Source organism: Neopsephotus bourkii, unplaced genomic scaffold, assembly GCF_033783945.1.
Source record: "Neopsephotus bourkii isolate Nb327-2 ecotype Australia unplaced genomic scaffold, CSIRO-AGI_Nbou_v1 NB_234, whole genome shotgun sequence".
Taxonomy (NCBI): domain Eukaryota; kingdom Metazoa; phylum Chordata; class Aves; order Psittaciformes; family Psittacidae; genus Neopsephotus; species Neopsephotus bourkii.
This window is the reverse complement of record NW_026900744.1, coordinates 5,295,196-5,315,765: the sequence shown is the minus strand read 5'-3', so window position 1 is coordinate 5,315,765 and position 20,570 is coordinate 5,295,196. Positions and strand designations below refer to the sequence as shown.

General features: G+C 40.6%; 1 protein-coding gene across 3 annotated transcripts in view; it reads right to left on the bottom strand.

The window, feature by feature from the left end:
- Positions 1-1,415: 1,415 nt before the first annotated feature.
- GPBP1L1 (GC-rich promoter binding protein 1 like 1) overlaps positions 1,416-20,570 on the bottom strand; it is a 34,605-nt gene continuing 15,450 nt past the window's right edge. For 2 of the 3 annotated variants that reach the window (XM_061344974.1, XM_061344975.1), the window contains 11 exons: positions 19,352-20,268; positions 18,392-18,506; positions 17,439-17,568; positions 16,787-17,070; positions 13,825-13,897; positions 12,600-12,793; positions 8,673-8,813; positions 4,290-4,448; positions 3,586-3,710; positions 2,605-2,707; positions 1,416-2,349 (listed from right to left, as the gene is read on the bottom strand). In XM_061344974.1, coding sequence (XP_061200958.1) covers positions 2,203-2,349; positions 2,605-2,707; positions 3,586-3,710; positions 4,290-4,448; positions 8,673-8,813; positions 12,600-12,793; positions 13,825-13,897; positions 16,787-17,070; positions 17,439-17,568; positions 18,392-18,451 — 1,416 coding nt within the window. In that variant the 5' untranslated portion in view covers positions 18,452-18,506; positions 19,352-20,268 and the 3' untranslated portion in view covers positions 1,416-2,202. The remainder of the gene's footprint in view (positions 2,350-2,604; positions 2,708-3,585; positions 3,711-4,289; positions 4,449-8,672; positions 8,814-12,599; positions 12,794-13,824; positions 13,898-16,786; positions 17,071-17,438; positions 17,569-18,391; positions 18,507-19,351; positions 20,269-20,570) is intronic. The other variant, XM_061344976.1, reaches the window with a different exon arrangement.

The window sequence follows — 20,570 nt, the reverse complement described above, 5'->3', positions numbered from 1 at the left end:
GGGGGCTGAGGCACTGGCACAGGGTGCCCAGAGAAGCTGTGGCTGCCCCATCCCTGGCAGTGTTCAAGGCCAGGTTGGACAGGGCTTGGAGCAACCTGCTCTAGGGGAAGGTGTCCCTGGCCATGGCAGGGGGTTGGAATTGGATGAGTTTTGAGGTCCCTTCCAACCCAAACCAGTCTGGGATTCGGTGAGAGTGTGCAGTTTGGTGTGTGAGGGTTTGCTCGGTGAGGCTCCAGGGGCAGGCGGTAACTCCAGCAGTTCCACAGGAAGAGCGTAGGCCAAAACGCTCTCATTACCCACATGCCCTGCTGCGCTGTCCCCCTCCCAGGCTATTCCTTACTCCAGGCAGCACTTCAGCCCCACTTCACCCACCACAAGTGGCTGTCAGCGTGGATTTGATTAAACTTACCCCATTTCTTGACACCACCACAAGCACCGTTCAGTATTTCACTGAAGTTACGCTTTTATAAATCAGATAAACTTCTCCAGACAAAACCAATGTTTGATAGCAGCAAAGCATTAGGACCTTTAGGCGATCGGTGAAGTATCTTAAGAGGAGCCTAAGCACTTCCCCAAAGGGAAGGGTTGAGACCATTAAGAACAACTCCCAAGCTCTGGTGTCTGCAGGCACTGGAGGCACAAACAGCAGTTAGACCTGGTGTCCCTGAGCATTCCCTTGAGTCCAGATGCAAAGATTCACAACTAACCATTCCCACTCCATGACACCTCTGTCCTGCCTGCCTGCTCAGCAGCGGATTGAGAAATACCCAAGCAAGACCTTGGGTGAGATCCCCTCGGGTCAGTGAGACCCGAGCACTTCCCTCCAACCCATTCGCAAACAGTGCACAACCATGCGGATGCTTCCCAATCCAAAACGTTTGTGTAGCAGCTGAACTTAAAACAGACACTAAAATAGCTTAGGCCACAACTGAGTTGTTTGTAAAATCCTTTTTAATCTAATAGAAATGTTTTCATGAAGTTTTAAAAAAGATTTCAATGAAAACAGCTTTGGATTCAGACATTCCCTTGCCACGTTGTGAACAGAAACAGCAGCATTGCACTAGGAACAAGTGACACCGACCGGTCGAGCTTCACCGTTTTGTATGAAGCGGGAAAAAGAAAAAAGCAGCAAACTGCTTGAGTAGAAGAGAATTTGAATCATTTTCTTTAAAGACAAAAAAACCCAAAAACCAAAAGAGAAACCAACCAACCATGGGCTATCATCTCAGCATTGTTCTCCCTCTCCCATCTTAAAGGGAGAGTTTCGCTTCTGCAGTCTGAGTGCTACAGCGATGTTTGCCAAGTGGAAAAATACAGTGGGAGAAGAAACTATTTATCCCCAGTGCTATTAAATCCCCAAAAGTTGCAAGTCCCTTTACAGGAAAGCTTCTCTTACATAAGAAAGACAATTAGAATTGGCAAACTGATGCAAAATATTTATTCCAAGTTAGTTATTTTTGATGCAGTAGTTTTTCCCCCTCATACAGACTCAATGTGATAGTCACTTTTTTAAATCTGTAAATAATGTTATCAAAATAATCTTAATCTTTGAAATCTCACAAAAAATTTATATTTTACAATCCACCCTGAATATCAAGGCTGCAAGAAGAAGAACACAAACAATTCCTATATCCAAATATTTTACAGCTGTACCCAAAAAAAAAAAAAAGAAAACCACAAACGCCTGGTTAAGTGATGAAGCTCCCCGAGCCGCCAAAAAAAAATAGAATAAAATAAAATATCCATGTTATTAGCATTAATTTAACATAATTAGAACTTCAATAGCCATTTTTGTCATTGACAATGATTGTTTTAGCACACTGTTGCCGCACGCCGTTGTGTAATGCGGGCGGCACTGTTAGAAGCTTGTTGTTGCAAAGATCAGTCAGCCACTTGTATCCTGCTTACAAGACTGAACTTGTGCACTGCCCCACAAGGGATTTTTGTCAAGATTTGCTAGCTGCACAAACTTCTATTAAGCATTAGGGCAAAACCAAAAGAAAAAGCTAAAGAAGCCAATTTCTCTCTTTGGGATACAATTATTTCCCTTGTGCATGAAGTATCAACAACAAAAGAAAAAAAACTGAACAGACTGGAGACAGAATAAACTCTGTTTAGTTTATACAACCCCAAACACGTGTTGAACTATGAACTGAGTTTATTGGGTTGGTTTTATTTATTTTAATTTTCTTGTGCCCACTTTCAGGCATCGTCATCTGACGTTTCGCTGCTACTAGTTTCTGTGTCTGAGTCCTCAATCTTTGTCTTAAAAGTGCTTCTCCAGTGGAACAACAGGCTGGAGCCGCGGCCCTGAAGAAATCCATTCTTCCCAAATCCATTTCTTCTTCGCTGTAGGAATGAAAGTACGTTTTAAAACAAGCACAAGTGTGAAGAGTGACTGTCACTAACCATCTGTGGGCACAAATTACATGTTTAACTGTCTACACCCACACTGCGTGGATAATGCAGTCATTGACTGCACTACAATCTCACTTCAACCCTTTGTCTTTTCTAGTATCTGTAAGAACTACACCACAGACAACCTGTGCATGAGAAGGGAGAGGGAGAACAGCAGTCACAATTGGCAAGAGCTGTAAAACATACCTGCTCTGATTTAATTTGGAACTCTTTGAGCTCATCCTCCGTGAGGGGAAGGTAGTTCTCATCATTTTCAGGATATTCCTGCCATCCCATTTCTTTCAATAACCTGAATTGTGGAGGAAATAAAAACTGGGATTAAAGCAAGGCAACAGTGGCAAAGGAGAGGACATTTTGTCCACGACGCACAAGGTTTTGCAATACATCACTCCCAAATCACCAGGGAAACTTCTGACATTAGAGATCACTTCAACAATGCTTCATGTTTACCCAACATTTTTCAATGTGTTTTACAAATATTTATTCATGAGGAGTCCTGTACAATGGGTAAATAACTGGCCTGGCCGAAAAAAAGCAAGGCAGAGATTTTAAATTCTACCCAAGGATACTGAAGAAGGACATGAGGCGATCAAACCAGTATCACAGCTCAGAATGTCCTAAAACTTACTATCTGCTTGCGCCAGATGCTCACACACTGCTTGTTTACTGAAGGGAGATACAAGCTTAGATAGTAGGTAAACACTTTCTTCACTCTCCTCCACTTTTACAGCATTGAAAGCAGCACAGGAATATTCTATGCACAAACAGAAGGAAGCAGTATGTGTGTGAGGGTGTATCTTCAGTCTTCAGACTATTACATTTAAGACACCTGCTTGTACACCAACCAGAATCACACCAGGTTCATGTTGACTCCCAGTGTGGGCAGGTAAATATCTAGGCAGCATTAACACACAGGGACGTGGCACTGGAAGAGCACTGGAATTTAATTACAGACCATGGTGGAGTCTTGGATCACCTGTAATCAGTGTCATAATTTCAGTGAGGCTCCACCTTGTCCAGCACTACTTGTGAAGCCCACACACTGGCTTAGTCTGTACAAAGCTACTGCTGTTTCTCAGGAGTTTACTTTGAAATAGTTTCCTTCTCCTCACACAGTCCAAGGATTCACCCTCCTTTACTCAAGACACTATTTTGCCATTTACTCACCTGTGTTCTGCTTCCAATGAATGAGAGAGGTTCTCCCCCTCCTCCGGCAAAGGGAGAGAAAGGCCATTCTGATGGCAGTTCTCTTCCCAGTTTTCCTTTGGTTCTGGTGTGCTGTTGCTCTCCATCTAAAGAAAAACAAAAGCATTAAAGGGTGCTTGCAAAGACCATGCCAACAGCAGATTTCCAAGTCCAAGCTTCTGGTTTTGGAAGTAAAGTCAAGCCTTTCACCTTGAGTCACTGTTTTTTACAGAGCCTGCATTGACAGTGGTTTAATGCAACTTCTACCTGGCTGTGACAACACAGTATGAATGATGTTTGGCAGACTGCACTTTTGTGTGAAGGGAGTAAGTGCTGGCATTACAAAGCCATCATCAGTGCCTTCAGGAACCTTGAAAGCTAATTACACTATTAAAATATGGTATTGTTCCACTCCTTAGGAAACCCTTGCAAAAATCTACATTACCTTCACCATCTGGGACCTGCATTTTCATCTCACTACTTATCCATTTGTATTTCATCAAGTTAAGATCTCCCTTCATGGCAGTGCTGTCTACTACTGCTGCTGGCAGGTATGTCAGACCACTGGAAGTCATTCCTTTCTTCCTCCAGAGCCTGAATTACGTACACAGCTGGTTTTTTTTTCTCCAGTACCCAACTCCTTAAACACATCATGATCACATATACAGTAAGGACAGAGATCTTACATCATCCAGCTTGTCACATTCTCTGTTCTCGGTTATCTCCCCATTTCTATCATCTTTCAGTGCCTTCAGGAACTCGCTCTTCTTATCAGTGGTACGGCGCATCAGTTTTGTCAGGCGTGAAGAGCAGATCTCGATGGGAGGGGTGGTGCTGGAAGGACTCTAGACAAGGAAGGTAGAATACAGAGACCTTCAATCTGTATTTCTACAAACATGGAGCCCTCTTCAGTACACTGTTCTGCCCACTTTATCAGTATCAACCCTTAACATTTTCTTCTTCTGAAGGAGCAGGTCCTGAAGCAGCTGGCGAATGAAGTTGCTAAGCCACTAGCCATCATATTTGAAAAATCATGGCAGTCAGGTGAAGTTCCCAATGACTGGAAAAAGGGAAATATAACCCCCATTTTCAAGAAGGGGAAAACGGATGACCTGGGGAATTAATTATCCTGGGCTGCATCAAAAGGAGTGTGACCAGCAGGTCGAAGGAGGTGATCCTGCCCCTTTACTCTGCTCTTGTGAGACCTCACTTGGAGTATTGTGTACAGTTCTGGTGTCCTCAACATAAAAAGGACATGGAACTGTTGGAACAAGTCCAGAGGAGGCCACGAGAATGATCAGGGGATTGGAGCACCTTCCATACAAAGACAGGCTGAGAAAGTTGGGGCTGTTCAGCCTGGAGAAGAGAAGGCTGCGTGGAGACCTCATAGCAGCCTTCCAGTAGCTGCTCTGGAGCTATAGAGATGCTGGGGAGGGACTCTTCATTAGGGACTGTAGTGATAGAAGGGGTAATGGGTACAAACTTAAACAGTGGAAGTTTAGATTGGATATAAGGAAGAAATTCTTTCCTGTTAGGGTGGTGAGGCACTGGAATAGGTTGCCCAAGGAGGTTGTGAATGCTCCATCCCTGGCAGTGTTCAAGGCCAGGTTGGACAAGGCCTTGGGTGATATGGTTTAGTGTGAGGTGTTCCTGCCCATGGCAGGGGGGTTGAAACTTGATGATCTTAAGGTCCTTTCCAACCCTAACTATTCTATGATTCTACTAGGAGTCAATTCACATGGCCATGAATAGGTTTAGTTTGTTTCTTGCCAATGTAACTCTAAAGCAGTGCCAGAGCCTACAACAATATGAAGGGAAAGAACTTAATGCAGGACTCTTACTCTACAAAAATTAAGATTAGGCTCAGTTAAAATTTGCATCTTAAGACATCCTGACAGCCTCTACCCTGAAATCATGCTATGGGGTTGTAATCTCCTTTCAGGGAGTGGTCATATCCTTAACTAACCACAAGTGATGTGAAATAGGTAGCCACAGCCTCAGTATCCTCCCCTGGAGAGCGTGCTGCTGATTCCTTGCTGTGTACACTCACAGCCCAGATGGTTCAGTGTGGAGCCAGACAGAGACAACCCTGAAGCCTGTGGGAACTCTGCTCAGCTCAATTCACAAATCCAAGGTAACCTCCCTTGCTTTTCCACAGTGTTTAAGCTTTCTTAATGATTCTGAAGCTGTGAACCAGACATAAGGCATGACAGTTTGTGCATTACCAGTACCCCAGCCATGATACTGCAACAGGAACACTGCTAAAGAAGATGAACTTTCAATTTAATCTGTTCCATCATTTCCACTGTACACACAAAGGAATCTAAAAGCACGCTTGATTTCTTAACCTTCTGCTCATGTGGATTTCATGTCTGGTTACTCTAAGAAAAGGAATTTATTCATTAATACGGATACCTGACACCAGCCTCTTGCATGCAAAACTATTCCTTCACTCACTTGCTTTGATTTTTTCCCTCAATATTAAACCAGAGTAACATTTCCTAAAGTCTGTAGCATTTCTCTCTTACCCATTTGGGTTTTTTTTAAAGCTAGGGTGGGAAGGTTGCAAATTCAGGCTCTTCAAAATGAATCTCCTTTGTAAAGTATTTTTTTATCTCACTCATAGCGCTTTGAGCAAAGATGAAGGGAACTAAAATATTTAGCGAAACAAAACCAAGGTAGCAACTGCTGCTTGAATTTGCCATGCCTGTTGCACATAAAACACATGTGGAATAACGCCTTTCAGGGAAGTGCGTGCTGACAGGAATGCCTTACAGTATTTCTCAGGTGGCCTTCGCAGATTTTGCCTAATTCAACACAGTAAGAAACCCAGCAGCAATCGTAACAGATGTAACAAGTGGCTGTGAATATCAGGATAAAAAAAGACAGCATAGTACTGAAATTAAGGTCTTAACACAGCAACTACTTTGACTTCAGAGATGGAAGGTAGCAATAAACAAATGAGACTAAAACTTAGGTGTTTTCTGGTTAGCTCCTGCTAACAGCTCTTTTAATGTTTCATAAACTGCTGAGGTACTAAAACTTAATTTCTACCCATTAGTGGGAAACAGCTGAAAGTTTAGAAACACAGATTCCTGAAAAGGAATTTAATTTCAGCTCAATTCTGGTTTTATGCAGAACTTTCAGAAAAAAGGGTTTTACATAACATTCTCTTTTAGTGTTAAAGGGGTACAAGTAGGCATTTCTGGCATCTTTCCTAAAGGTAAGTTTAACCCTTCGACTCATCAGTTTTCATTTTATTGAGAGCACTGCATCATCTCAGATTGTTCAGATGTCAGTCCATGTACCAGGGATGGCTACGTCTACAGAAAAGTCACCCTGAATCACTTTAAGACTTCAGACTGTATCTAAACCTGGTTATTTTAGACTGGTTTGTGTGGACGCAGTGCCAGTGCTCACTGGCACCCTTCAGTTTTCAACGCACTGTGGTCTCTTATGAACAGAGGTGCTATTTGCAACGCTTCTGCAGGAGGGTCATTATCCCTGTTTCAGAAATAGAAAGGCAGAGGTTACTTGCATCAGGCCTATGGAGCTAGGATTCCAGTAGTATTTGCTGGCCATGCTCCTGTGTTTTCACACTGCAAGTCTCCAACAGATTCAAAGAAAAAAAAGAAAACTGTGTTCAGTTTTAGTTGGGAGGAATTTTTCAGCGCTTTTGTTCAATTGATTGACACTGGTAATACAAGAAGCATTCAAGACAGTACTGCTTGTTCTGGGGAAATCCCAGCTGCCTACTCTGGTTGTCAGATGAGTATCTGGCATCTTTGCTGACTAAAGGTTCACACAAGACCTTGGAGGGGGGAAGGTGGAGGAGATGACTTGCGTTACTGACATACAGTATGATACGGATATGCTGTATGATGTAAAGTGAATGCCCTTCTTGGTATCTGCCTATTGAACTTTACATATTTATCCTGCAAAGGTGTCCATACTGTGCTGTGCATTACACAAAAAGGCAAGCTGTCAGTAGCACAAAGGACTCAGTCTAAGGACAGACAAAAGCAAGGGAATGGAGTGTAAGATCTATTTGTCAGTGACAGGCCTATGCTTGTTAACTATTGCGTTTTAATGACTGCTTTTACACTCAGCAGTGGCTAAAGCAGAAAGTACATGCTGTTGTAAAGCCTGCAAAGCAGAGAATCAAGAAGATGACAAGGCTGTATTTTGGAAGTAAGATCTGCAAAGGAATAAGACAAATTGAAAACTAGAAGAAAACCCCAACCCGCTGTTGCACTTGAATGAATGTCATCTATCACAGTCTTGGGTTTTGTTTGTGTTCCTTTTATATATGCTCACAAAAATTTTGAGGAGCAGAGGAGAGAAATTATTCAGTGCCACTTCCCTATTAAGTGCTGTGGACTTCCAAGGTCCAAACCAGCATTTTCTATACAAGCTAAGGAGCAAGGCGTAGGAATGCTGGCCAAAACATGTTATGTCATCATTACTGCGGAAACGTTACCAGAGTTATATACCAAGGCTCTCTCTGTACTTCAGACCAGAATCAGAGGGAGTCAGTTTCCACCTCAGCACATTACCTCCTTCCAACACCAAAATTAAAACCAGACACTGTAACTGAAGACACATATACACACGTTAAACTCCCCCAACCTCCTCAGAGATCACTGCTTGTGCTGTTGTGCTCCTAGAAAAAGGATATGAGGCAGATTCTCCTTCCCCTTCTTTTCCCATACTGAAGAACCACAGGGAATCAGTTTACTTCTCTATTTACATCAGTTCTTGGTACCTGCACTCCAGTAACACCAAGTCTATGCATGTCTAGTTATACAACACTATTTAAAGCATTAGTACATTTTTTCACATTTGAGGAAAATTCTAATACAGTCAAACACCAATGGCTTTATGTTCAGATAAACCACTTTTTCATTTCTTTTAGTGTATCAGATGTGGCAGAACATGCTAAGAACGTACAAGCGAGTCGTGTCATGGGTGCAAAGGTAGGTACCATATACAGAAAGGACCTTATGTTTCAGCTACAGTAGGCAACAGTGACAAGAGTTCCCACCCTATTCCCAAACCCAACCCCTTACCTCTTTGGGAGAGGTGAGGACTGAGCCGCTCGCCAGTACCGCTGGTTTGGTTACAGACACTGGACTGGTAAAGGCAGAGTCACGGCTGGAGGAAAGCGAGCCTGGTTTATGTTCACTTCTGTTGGCTTTCCATGGACTTGGCTATATTGAAGAGAACACAAGATACTGGTCAGTAAAGGGTAAGGCACAAAAAGGGGTTGTTTGCAAGTAATAAAAGAAATAAACATCGTCTGTTATATGGGTATTTCTTTCCCCTCTATAAGAACAGTCTCATCAAATTAACCTTGACAGCAATTATTCGTTCCTCTGTCTTCTTGTTTCCCCCAAATCACACACAGTTCTGCTTCATGGGCACCACCCTCCAGTAAAACACCACTAGATCTCAGATAATCCAGCACTGCTCTTCATTATGTGGAAGCACCACCAAGTAAAGCAATGTAATCTTACGACTACCCACAGATGGGCAGTAAGAATGCCAATTAAATTCACATTTCATATGGAAGCACTGTATGCCACAAAGAAAGGGTTTGCATCACTTGACAGGACCTTCCCCTGTGCAAGGAAGCAGCATTATCAAGGAGTATTTCTGTCTAGGCTGAGAATGCACACTGTTTATTTCCTAGGGCTCTGAAAGTGTCCATCTCTGCACTGAGGTAGCAACAACAAAGAAAAAAAGTAATAAAAGAAGGAAAAGCTGCTGGTTCATTAAAGTGCATGAGCGCTTGCTGTTTTGCTCTGCATACTCTGCAGTACCCCTTCAAACACACTAGCAATTTGGCTGAAAAACAAAGACTTTGAAAAACAAAGATAAGGTTTTGTTATTTGGAATGTTATCCTTGAGCCTCTCTTATCAACCAAGGACAAACACTGTGAACTGCTAAGTCTTTTACAAAGAGGATCCTAACAAGAAACTTGTTATCAAGTAGCACAGAAATACACCTGCATTAAAACATACTGGTTCTTTTGACCCATCAGACTTTTGAAGCCAGCTTCAAATCACCAGCAAAATAACTCATGCACACGTGGGATCCAGTTAAATCTGAGACTGAAAAAACATTCTGCAAGCAATGAGAGCAGAAGCCATTATTTCATTACGTTCTCACTCTCCACTGGGTTATTTTATTCATTTTTGAATAAACAAATCAGTAGGGGAGGCCATCAGCATTACTCTTCCACTCCAACTTAAAAACAAGAGCAGTCCACATTATTGAACGGATTATTCGGCATTCACAGCACACATTCCAAACATTCCCTTCAAACCTAGAAAATATCCTGATCTGTGCAATATTGGCTGGTACTAAAATTACTGTGACAGAGAAGCTTCTCTCCACAGATCTGATGGATGTACTGTTTGGCTGCCCAGCTCTCTGTTGCTGATTGTTGTTCTTCCAGCTTCCACAAAGGGGCACTTCAGACAAATTCAAAGACAGACCCTTACTGCTTCCTTAGGGGGGCCACTAGATTCAAGCACAACTAGAGAGTATCAAAAGGAATCATTTGCAGATTATGACCCTCATGGATTTCTTGACTGTGAGCCATCACAATTAGCCCAGAAGGAATGCACCTGTTTCACTGACACCAGTTCTCTTCCTTTCAACACTACTTAGTACAACTTAACAAAAAAAACATTTCTCACTCAGTTTGCCTGTGACAGCTTTCCAGTATCACTGTCTTTGTCAAAAGGATGTTTTAAGCTCTCCGCTACTTAATGCACTGCAATTCCTGTACAACTTTCTAGAAGTCTCTACAATAATACATCCTACCATAGCTGCTTTATGTCTGTATCTTTTGAAAAAGGCATCGGGCACACAGGTTTTCTTGCTAAGGCTATGCTGATATCCCTTTATTAAGCTTTGCTACATGATCTCCATTCACTGCTACTGATGACACCAGCAAACAATTCTTCCCTACTGCAATCCCCACTACCGAGGAGCAGTACACTGGCCAACAATCACAGCGCCATTTCCAACCCTAACTATTCTATGATTCCATGTCAATGCATACGCATGTAATAAGTACATACTTACAGCATGCTTACGTAACATGACTGATCTCCTGGCCTATACCTCCTCCACTAGCCAAATAGTATTTCATATATTATCAATACTGTAATACTTCAGCTATGAATCTGGGCCTACCAACTCATTCAGTACAGTAAACACTTAATTAAAAGGAACTTTGGCAGCTACCACTGCATATTGCCACAATCTGATTTAAATATAGATTCACAATCTGGAATGCAAATGAGAGCTACGTAACATGTGAAACAAGCTAACAAAAAGAAGCCCTACTATTATTTTTGATTTAAGGTGAACTTCCATACCAGCCATAAGGCTGTCTTGGAAGAACAGACCATATTTACCTAATTATCTATACAAATTAAAGGGTTTATTCAAACTGTGAGCACTGATTAATGTATTTTTTTGTTTAATGTGAAGAAGCAAAACTTCCAAGTCTAATTTCAGAATGCAGTTAGGAAAACCTCCAATAACAATAACAAGACATGTACATAGCTTTCACAAGCACATTTCAACCTTTCAATCCCTACAGCTGGTACAGCACTAACTTTCAGACCTCACAAGTTATCTCTGCCCTCAACAGCAGCTAAGAGAGAAAAGCTGTTGGCAATCCTGTTCACTAAAATTCTGTTTACTTTGAAACAAAGAGACAATCTAACAGTCTTCAAAGAAACTGTATTTTTGGCTTTTTGTTTCAAGGACCATTCAAAACATCCAGACTAAAGCCAGGTAAGACTACATACACACACGTATCAAACAAGCTGTACAAGCAAAAAGAAAAGCCATAGGAGACTCCCTATCTATCACAAGCTGCATCTTGTTTAACTCTTCCAAACAAGTACATTATGGACTGAAAACTATGCAAAGTGGAAAACTCTTTTATTAATAGCCTGTTAAATGGGGTCAGTTTACTCCATCTCACTGAGGAAGAGATCATTTGTCAGATTAAGGGTTTACACAAGATTATCTGATAATCATTTTATCCATTAGGATTTTGCCTGTAGCTGGCAGAATTTAGCCTGAATTAAGAAAAACTTATCAACAGGAAAGAAGCTCTAAAACTTGCTTTCTCACAAAAAAGTTGTTAATCTTTCCTATTTTGCCTTTGAAGAGTGTAAAACTAATCTTAATCTACTCTAATCATAGGGAAGATTTTGCTGGAATGCTGCAAACAGCATTAGTAATTAATACATTTTAGAACTCGAAGTATTTTGACACATTTTTAAAGAACCACCAAACCAGTAATTTTCTTTAGTGTTTAAATACTTTCACTATCAATCCTACAAAGTTTCTAAGGCATCTACACATGTAGGTTCTCTGGAATAAAATGCAAGATAAAGCCCAGAACTATGAAACAAAAGAAAATACTTGTTTTTTTCTCCCCCAACACTCCTGTATTTCTTCTAGTAAAAGAATTCTAGCACAAATCCCATTACTTTTCCAGGTTGTCTTTAAGGCTCAACTAAACTAGAGCTAAATTGCAGGATGTTACAATCTAATCTGATCTTCGCCTCAATTGTGTTTCAAACACATCAAAGTGCTGTAACCCAAATAAAGATTTTTTCAAGGTAGTCATGTGAACAATACAAGCACATTTTAGCACACATTCCACTTCTCCAGCATTGCTTGTTTTGTCTAATTTAGATAAGGATTTGTCTAATACATGAGACATTCAAACAGATATTTTTATAGTCAGAAGAGAAGTTAATTCTCTGTATGAACAAGATATAATGGCATTTTAACAGGGAACAACAGTTTTAGCAGTAAACAGACCTCTGCTTTAAAAGCCCTTACCCCAGAAACTACTGGATTCCACCTCCTGCTATTTGTTAGGGGATTGATTCCCTTGCCAAGGGACAGAGCTCTCCCTTGGTCTGCAGTTCACTAACTTTATTGGAAACCCCTGTACCTTGGAAGGAGGAGCTGCAGGTTTAGGAACCAGATTTTTGTAGACACTTGGGACAATGGTGGTGGCTTTGTTGCCATTTGCCAGGTGAGAAACAGGTGATGTAAATGCAGCTGAGAAGGCGGCGGCAGGATCCTCTTTTGAAACCTTTTTGATGACCAGCATCTTGGTAGGTTGCTTGGCACTAGGGGGGTTTTCTGTAAGAACAGAATGAGAAAGATTCTGAAATACAGATGTTCAGTTTCGTAACAGCTTCAGTACATTGTTCTGGTTTCTCCCCCCTCAATCTTAGATTCTATGTGTCTGATTCTGAGACTGCTATTAGCTGTTCTTTTGTTTCAGCTTTGAGCAAAGATACTGGATAAAGATGTCAAAGTCCAATCTTTTTCATTTAAGCACAACAGCTCCCTTGATGCTGAAGGGAAAAGCCTAAGTGACACCAGCTAACAGCCTTCCACCATACTACAGGAATCAGAGAAGATACTAGCATCTTTTTGAACAACCAGGGATCTGCTTTGTTAGTTCATTAACAGCAAAAATATACTACATGAGTTATACCTGAAAAGACACAGTGCTTTCAAAAACAGGTAAAAGCCACATAAATGCTGTCATCATTTTTTCAGCAGAACAATAATTATTGAATACAATCCAGTATTACAGCAAGAAGTGGTTTTGATTTTTTTTGTATTTGTACTACTTACTGTATCTAACCCAACTGATGCAGCTACATTCTAACTAGATATTAACAAACCTGAATTTAATTGCCAGAACTGGTACCCTGTTTCCTTTATTTTTATTTTTCATATATTTGCCTATCAAAAATCAAAAGCAAGCCTGTTCTGAGTAAAAAAACCCAATAAATAATCAAGTAAATCCAAACCACAGAATTAGGACAGTTTTGCTCTATTTCAACTACAAAGATGACAAGTCAGGAACTGAGGTCTGGTTCACTCAAATTTACTCTGCCCTTCAAGTGAGGTCTTGAAATTATAAACTTGTAGTAAGCCAGGAAGCAAAGGCAGAACAGTGACTTTACCGCCACCAGTAGTTTTCAATGACAAGACAAGCACAGTTTTAAGACAAAAAAGCCAAGAGATTAGTGGATTGTGAGAGGAAAACAACAAAGTTTCACCCAAGTCTTAAGTGAAAAAAATACCATGCAAACATTGGTTACACCTTTCTGCTTCAGCAGAAAATTCTGTACAGCAATGTAAATACCTTTACCTACCCCATACTCCAGAAGGTGTCCCTAAAGGTTTGTTCTGGTTGTTTTGTCTTCCAGCTTCTGGATTCAAAGATGGCTGTAGAAAGACAGTGCAAATGAATGCATCATTATACTGAATGTAACAAAGTAATTCATCATTAACATAACCCATGGCAGGGGGCTGGAACTTGATGATCTTAAGGTCCTTTCCAACCCTAACTATTCTATGATTCTATGCTTATGCTTCTAGGAACCCAGAGTACAGCTGAATTTTTCCAAACAGCACCTGAATTAGAAGAGAGTGCTTTGTCACAAGACATCTGAAAATTAAGTTTGTATTCTCCCTGGCTTCTGCTGTATTTTCAACAGAACTATCAGTGGGTTCAGGATAAGCCCTTTAGTCTCCTCCTATACAACTGAGTAGATTCCACCAACCAATAAACACATGAAAGATTTAAGTATTTAATCAGCAGCTGAAGTTATAAAACAGACTCCACATCATCAGTATTTGAAGATTCTAGTCTAATTTCCCAAATATTTTTATATTACATATATACATATATGTATACATATATATACACATATATATACATATACATATATATGTATATATTACATATATACATAAGTAATGACAATTATTAACCAAATAAACTCCCCACAACACAACACCACCCAAAAGCAACACTAGACTCCTAATGTAAAGGAATAATGAATATATATACATTTACTGACAAAAAAGCTATAAGTAAATTTATGTTAAGCTTCAGGGTCCACTTGTCAGGACAGTATCACATGCATACTCGGTGCTCTCTGCAGACTTACCTTTAATTCAGTATCAGAATTCAGCTTAGTAGAACAACTAAGGACATGTCCAAGCTCAAAGCAGAGTACAGAAAACCTCAACATTCACTGACAAGCTTTCCTGATTAGCTACTCCTCTTACCCCATCCCAAATAACTTCAGTTCAAAATAAAGCCATCCTTTCCCTCTTTGTAATGAATTCTTCATACGTAAGTTACTATGGCAACAGTGTAAGTTTTTAATAATGAGCTTCTGAAATAGTAGGCATTCCTGTTTGTAAGAGTTTGGAAAATATGTGACACCACAGCATAAATTCCTGCTTCAGACCTTGGAAATTCCTCTGTTTCAGTGCTTCATTTTTTAGTTACAGGTCAGTTTTATAGCAGGGGTGCTCATACCACAGGAGAATTTAGGACTAACAAACTGTTTTGCAGGCCTTTCAGGAAAAATCGTCAGCTGCACAGGCCTAACAGCCACATACTTAAGTCACAGTATACATTAGTTTCACCACCTATGGCAAAGACAATGCGTGAGCTCTTTAGCAATGTTTGCTACTAGGCAGTGTGTGGTATTCTCATCTAGAAAAAAAATGGGGGAGGTAACCACAGCAGAAACAGCCCTGCAGATGGGGAAAGGCACTTGTCAAGGCACCGGAGAATGAAGAAGGATGTGGAAGAAAGATCAAGGCCAAGACAGACTATGTCAGTGCACAGTTGCAGTCATTACAGTAACTTTATATTTCATCAGGCTTTTGACAGTCTAAAGAGGTGGCTTATAGAAATTCTTGAGAAATCAGATTAACTGAAATCCACACACAAGCTTTATCAGTGCTCTCCAGGTGTTAACCGCCCCATCATGCACACTACCACTCCCAGCAGAAGCAGCTGAACAAGAGCATGCAATCACTCCCCAGACACCTCAGTGACAAAACCCAGCAGCTTAAATCAAACTGGCTCCTGTGGCAATTTAAGTTTTACAATTTAAGACTGTAGATTTTGCCCTGAAGCAGCTACAGGCATTCATGTATTTCATTCCAACTCCTAACTTCCTGATAGAAGTAGTGCCATCAAACTGCCAGGACAATTTCAGCAGTAAACAGCTTTCCAGAGATAAATGCTGAACAGGAGAGTAAAAATCTCAACATGATGATACAACTATGTTTTTGGTGCACACTATCACCAAAACCTCTCATTACTAGAGGCAGCAGTGGTTTTAGCACTGGAGATGAAGTCAAAGGAACTGCATTAGATGAAGGGACTGAGTTACCAGAACCTTAGAGATGCTACTGATATTATTATGAGACTAGAGATAGCAAGAAACAGGCTGCAAAAAGCAAAATGGATAGTCTGATAACAATAAAATACTCTTCAGGGACAGGGGAAAGCATTTAATTGGAAAGAGAAAGCACAAAAGGTGTGTATGTCTCAAAGCAATAGCATTAAGGAATGCAAATGGTAAGAATGAAAACTGTGAGTCCAAGTACTACTGGTAAAGTTTGGAAAACTGAAGATACTCTGGTAAAATAGAGCCAAGATGTAAGAGCCTATCATACTGATAATACCATGTGAGTCAGAATGCTGGATAAGAAGACCATGAATTGGAGATACTGATGAAAGAAATGTCTTGAGAAATCTGAATCCACAAATTGAGATAGAAAACCATGTCCGATCACAAAATACTATTCCAGAAGACTCACGACAGATGGTTGCAAAGGTCTGAGCATGTTGTGAACAAGCTTGGAAAGGTTATCACAAACACCAACACGGACCACGATGCAGGAGATGGGAACAACATGCAGACTGAAAACAAGCTGAATAGATGTACTTAAGGAAAAAAAAATAAAAGGCTTTGTAAGCAGAGCCATGAAGTCAATACAAGTACTCCTCCTGGGCAGACTCAGGTATCACCTTATGGGTTTTGCTGACAATCTGGCTTGTGTGTTATAATGCAGTCTTCAGTTCACAATAACCATATGGTTAAAATGTATGTGCCAAACCCTATAATCCAACAGGACTCTGGGTGCCAATTAGCACTGGAATAATTTTGTTATACCTGTTGTGATCTCAAACATGGAATGGAATGCAATGCAACTCTAGATCCTTGCCACCTATCAATGCTAATAAATGAGAAGTGAAAAGCCACTTCCCACAGGTGCTACTTCTAGTATGAAGCTACAACTTACAAAGTCTTCTTCCTCAAACTGCAACTGCTCTTTATCTTCCTTCTTCTCTTCCCTGGATTCAACAGGCAGCTTTTCTTGGAAGGCGGAACTTTTCCGAGAATGGAAGTTGCCATTCCAGTGGCGATGAACTCCAGTTCCTCCTCCACCACGCTGGTTCACACCATCATGGCCCCGTGAAGGACCATGCCAGCCAGGCTGACTGCCAGAAAGCCCAACATGAGCTCCTTTAGAAACACCAGAATCTACAGAATCATGGCGGAGAAGGGACGGCTGATGCCAGCAGTCTAAACAAAAGAAGAAAAGCACGCAATTAAAAAAGTCAACACAGCGTGCAGAACACTGGAGATATCAGGCTGCTGTTCTTGTTGTGAATTCAGTGTTCACTAAGGACCTATTATGCCAAACTTATTAAGCTATTGTGTGATTTTATCGGCAAACAAACCAAGCTACACAATGCACATACAGCTATCATAAAAAACCCTTCAGGCCTGAGCACATGGCATGGGAGAAGAGAACAACACAAATTTCTCACGTGATATTTTGAAAATGTAGAGTTTGGTAAAAACGTTGGTTATATTCTGCACAATTCTTCATTCAGGAGAACATTCTGAAATGCCTGCTCTCAGGCTGCATTCTGAGCCTTCTCACTCACCTCCTGCAGCTCGGAGGGGCCCATTATTGAAAAATCCATCGGAAGAGTTGTGTCTCCTACGGCTCACGCCAAAGCGGCCCTCTCCCCGTGGAAGATGCTCTCCATGTTTCTCAAAGGTGGCTGCAGGGGACTGCAGAAAGTAAAAAGTGGTTTAATAAAGCATTCATTAGGGCATTCCAGGAGCCTGTTAGTCCAACAGTGACATTCTGTTAATTGAAAAACAGTTTAAACCAAACCCCCATATTCCTGTACTAATTTTCCTGTACTAACTTTCAAGCTAAAGGTTAGTTTTAAATGGATCAAAATGATTCTTACATTACTTGTGTGTTTTCACATTTAAGCATGAAGGGGAAAGCCATAGTCTTTCTTCTTCATCAACACTGCTGATCATGATCTGTTCTGCTATTAAAATGTTTGTCTTCTCTGCCATGCACAAGTAACGCAAACTGTTAAAGTCGTGGGTCAGCCTAAGGCACCTCTGGCATCAGTCTTAGAAAGGTGACTGGCAAACTGCCCTCATTTTAAAGTTGCAAAAAACTAATGAGTATTTTTGAGTTTGCAGCTAGAGCCCCAGGGCTCATCATCAATACAGTATTCAGCAAGTGTCAGATTACCTTCATAAATCAAACCCAAATTATATGCTGAATTGTAAGTAAGTGGCAGCTCAAGTCTTGACTTCACACAGATTAAGAACCATTTCTTTAATGATTTTCTGTTTGGGATCCCACTCAAGTCTCAACGCGAAGACATGAACTACTTCCATCTCTGAACACAAAGATTGTTCCTCCTCCAAAATAAGATACATTTTTTGAAATAAAGACAACCAAAATTATGTCTGTGTTAATTTCCAAAAGCCTTCTTTATAGAAGTTAAACATTCTAATTTCAACAAAACTCTGGGGCAATTTTTAAACTGTTATAGCTCTAAAAGGAGGTGATTTGGATTAATGTTACCTTGGTTGACTGTGGTGTTGAGAAGTTAAGCCAGGCAGGAACAAAGTCATGCTGCGCCATTTAGGTCCAGTGTCTCCCTTCAACAAAATGAGGCATCAAACCTCATGGCCAGGATCTGCAAATGAAAAGAACATTCTCTGTCATCTTTTCCAAACTGAAATACTAATACCATTTATTACCCAAAGCTTGGCCTACATGAATAGGAGGGGTAAAGTACTGTATTTTCATATTACACTTCAGTACTTTTTTCCCTGCTGACTTTGTTCCTCTGACCAAAACAGGTAAGAATTTAAACATTCCCAGTTATTTCCTGTTTACAATTAGCACACCCGTAACATTCATGATAGGATGGGTGTGAAGGTGGGAAGGAAGTAGATCAAATAGCACATGAAAGCCATACAATGCACAAATGTGTAAAATCAAGACATGACAGAATGTGGGGCTCAAATTCACTGCTCACTCAGTCTACAAGGGGTTAATCACTGCATGTCTTATTCCAGGTACTGTAAATCAAATAAGACCAAACCAGTGATGCTGGATGCTGAGAGCAGATCAGAGACCTGATAGACAACCATATGCCAGCTCCTGCACCTCCAAATTAAAGTCATGTCCAGATCCCCTAACTGTCATGCACAGGGAATATCCCATGCTGAAGCTGCTATCATGGCTAAGAATCCGAATGGTTAGGAAAACAAGCTGTTTGAAGGACCTTAATGGAAGTTCAACTAAAGAGCAGCTGAGGCATCTCAGTGAGCAATCTGAAACTGAACTGCTCTTTCCAAAGTGTCATAGCAATTTCCACTGTTCAAAATTACGAAAAAACCATTATTGCTCTGTATAACTGAATTCTGTCTATGGAAGCTTCTCCAGATTACCATTTTGCTTCTTTTTCAACTTTAATTTACCTACGAACAAGTCAACACTACATAACCAAAGCAGTAAGTACACATGGTCACTTACCCTGAGTTTGGCCTCTGCAGTCCAATGTCCTCAGTTTCTGTGCTTTACTGACCTGTGGGCTCCTTTCCTCCCCAGTATGCTCTAAGGCCAGCCTTGAGGCAATAGTGCGTCTCGAAGCAGAGCACGAGAGGCCGCACTTTGTGCCAACTGTGCCCTTCACCCCCTCAACTGCTCATTTTAACTTCTCTTTGCTCTCTCACTATAAAAAGAAAAAAAAAAAAAAAGGAAAAAAAAAAAAAGATACCCTAGAAGGTAATTTATACTGAAAAAAAAGCGCCACGACCACGTTCACCTCATTAAATTTCCTCTGGTCGTGGTAATGCAGAAGTCAGGCTTTACATTACAAAAAGGTTTGTCAAGTGTGCATGACAGTATTCAGAGCAACACCATGGTTAATACTGAACAGATACACCCAACTCTGCTGGATAATACATGATCTGCAGCAGATCAGCCTGAACTCTCTGGAAAAGTGACGATGTTGCGTAAAAACTTCTGCCCCAAACGCTGAGATCTAAACAAGAAGCATCTGCCCAAGTGCTCTTAAAATATAAACTTCATTTTTATCACATACATCTGCTAAAAAAAGGTATACTATTTTTAAAAAAAGAAAGGATATACTCTGATCTTCACGTAAGTTGGCTAATGCTCCACAGAGCTAAGCACTATTTGATATAAAGCTCAAAAGCAGGCACAAATGTTTTCCTCCTTGTTCACCATTTACATGCTGAAACATAGGTCACATGAACAAAAAAAATGCCAGGTCCAAAAATAATTTCTTCTACTCTATTTCTTGTAGACTGGCTGCTGCTTTTAAAGGGACACAATTATTCCACAAGGGCTTCTTGTTCTACAGTGGAGAGTTCACTTCTGGGTTATAGTCCTCTTCCATCAAAGAGGTGAGACAGGAACTGTAGTCACTATAAAAAACAAACAAACCCCCATCAATATAAGCACCATAAATATGACAAAGTAGGTCTAGCGAGAAAAACAGAAAGGAGAAATTCAGCAACTATAGTGCAAGTGCCAAAAGCTATTTGATCTTTGATCAAAACCTAAAAGAATCTAATTAAAAAAAAGTCCCTGAAAAGGGCATTTTTGCTTTTAAATGATCACTCCCCAGACTTGGTTTATAAAAAGGGTAATACAGACAAGCTGAATTAGAATAAAGGGAAGAGCAGAGGAACTGCATGCAGCTGATGAAAGGAATTTCACACGTTGT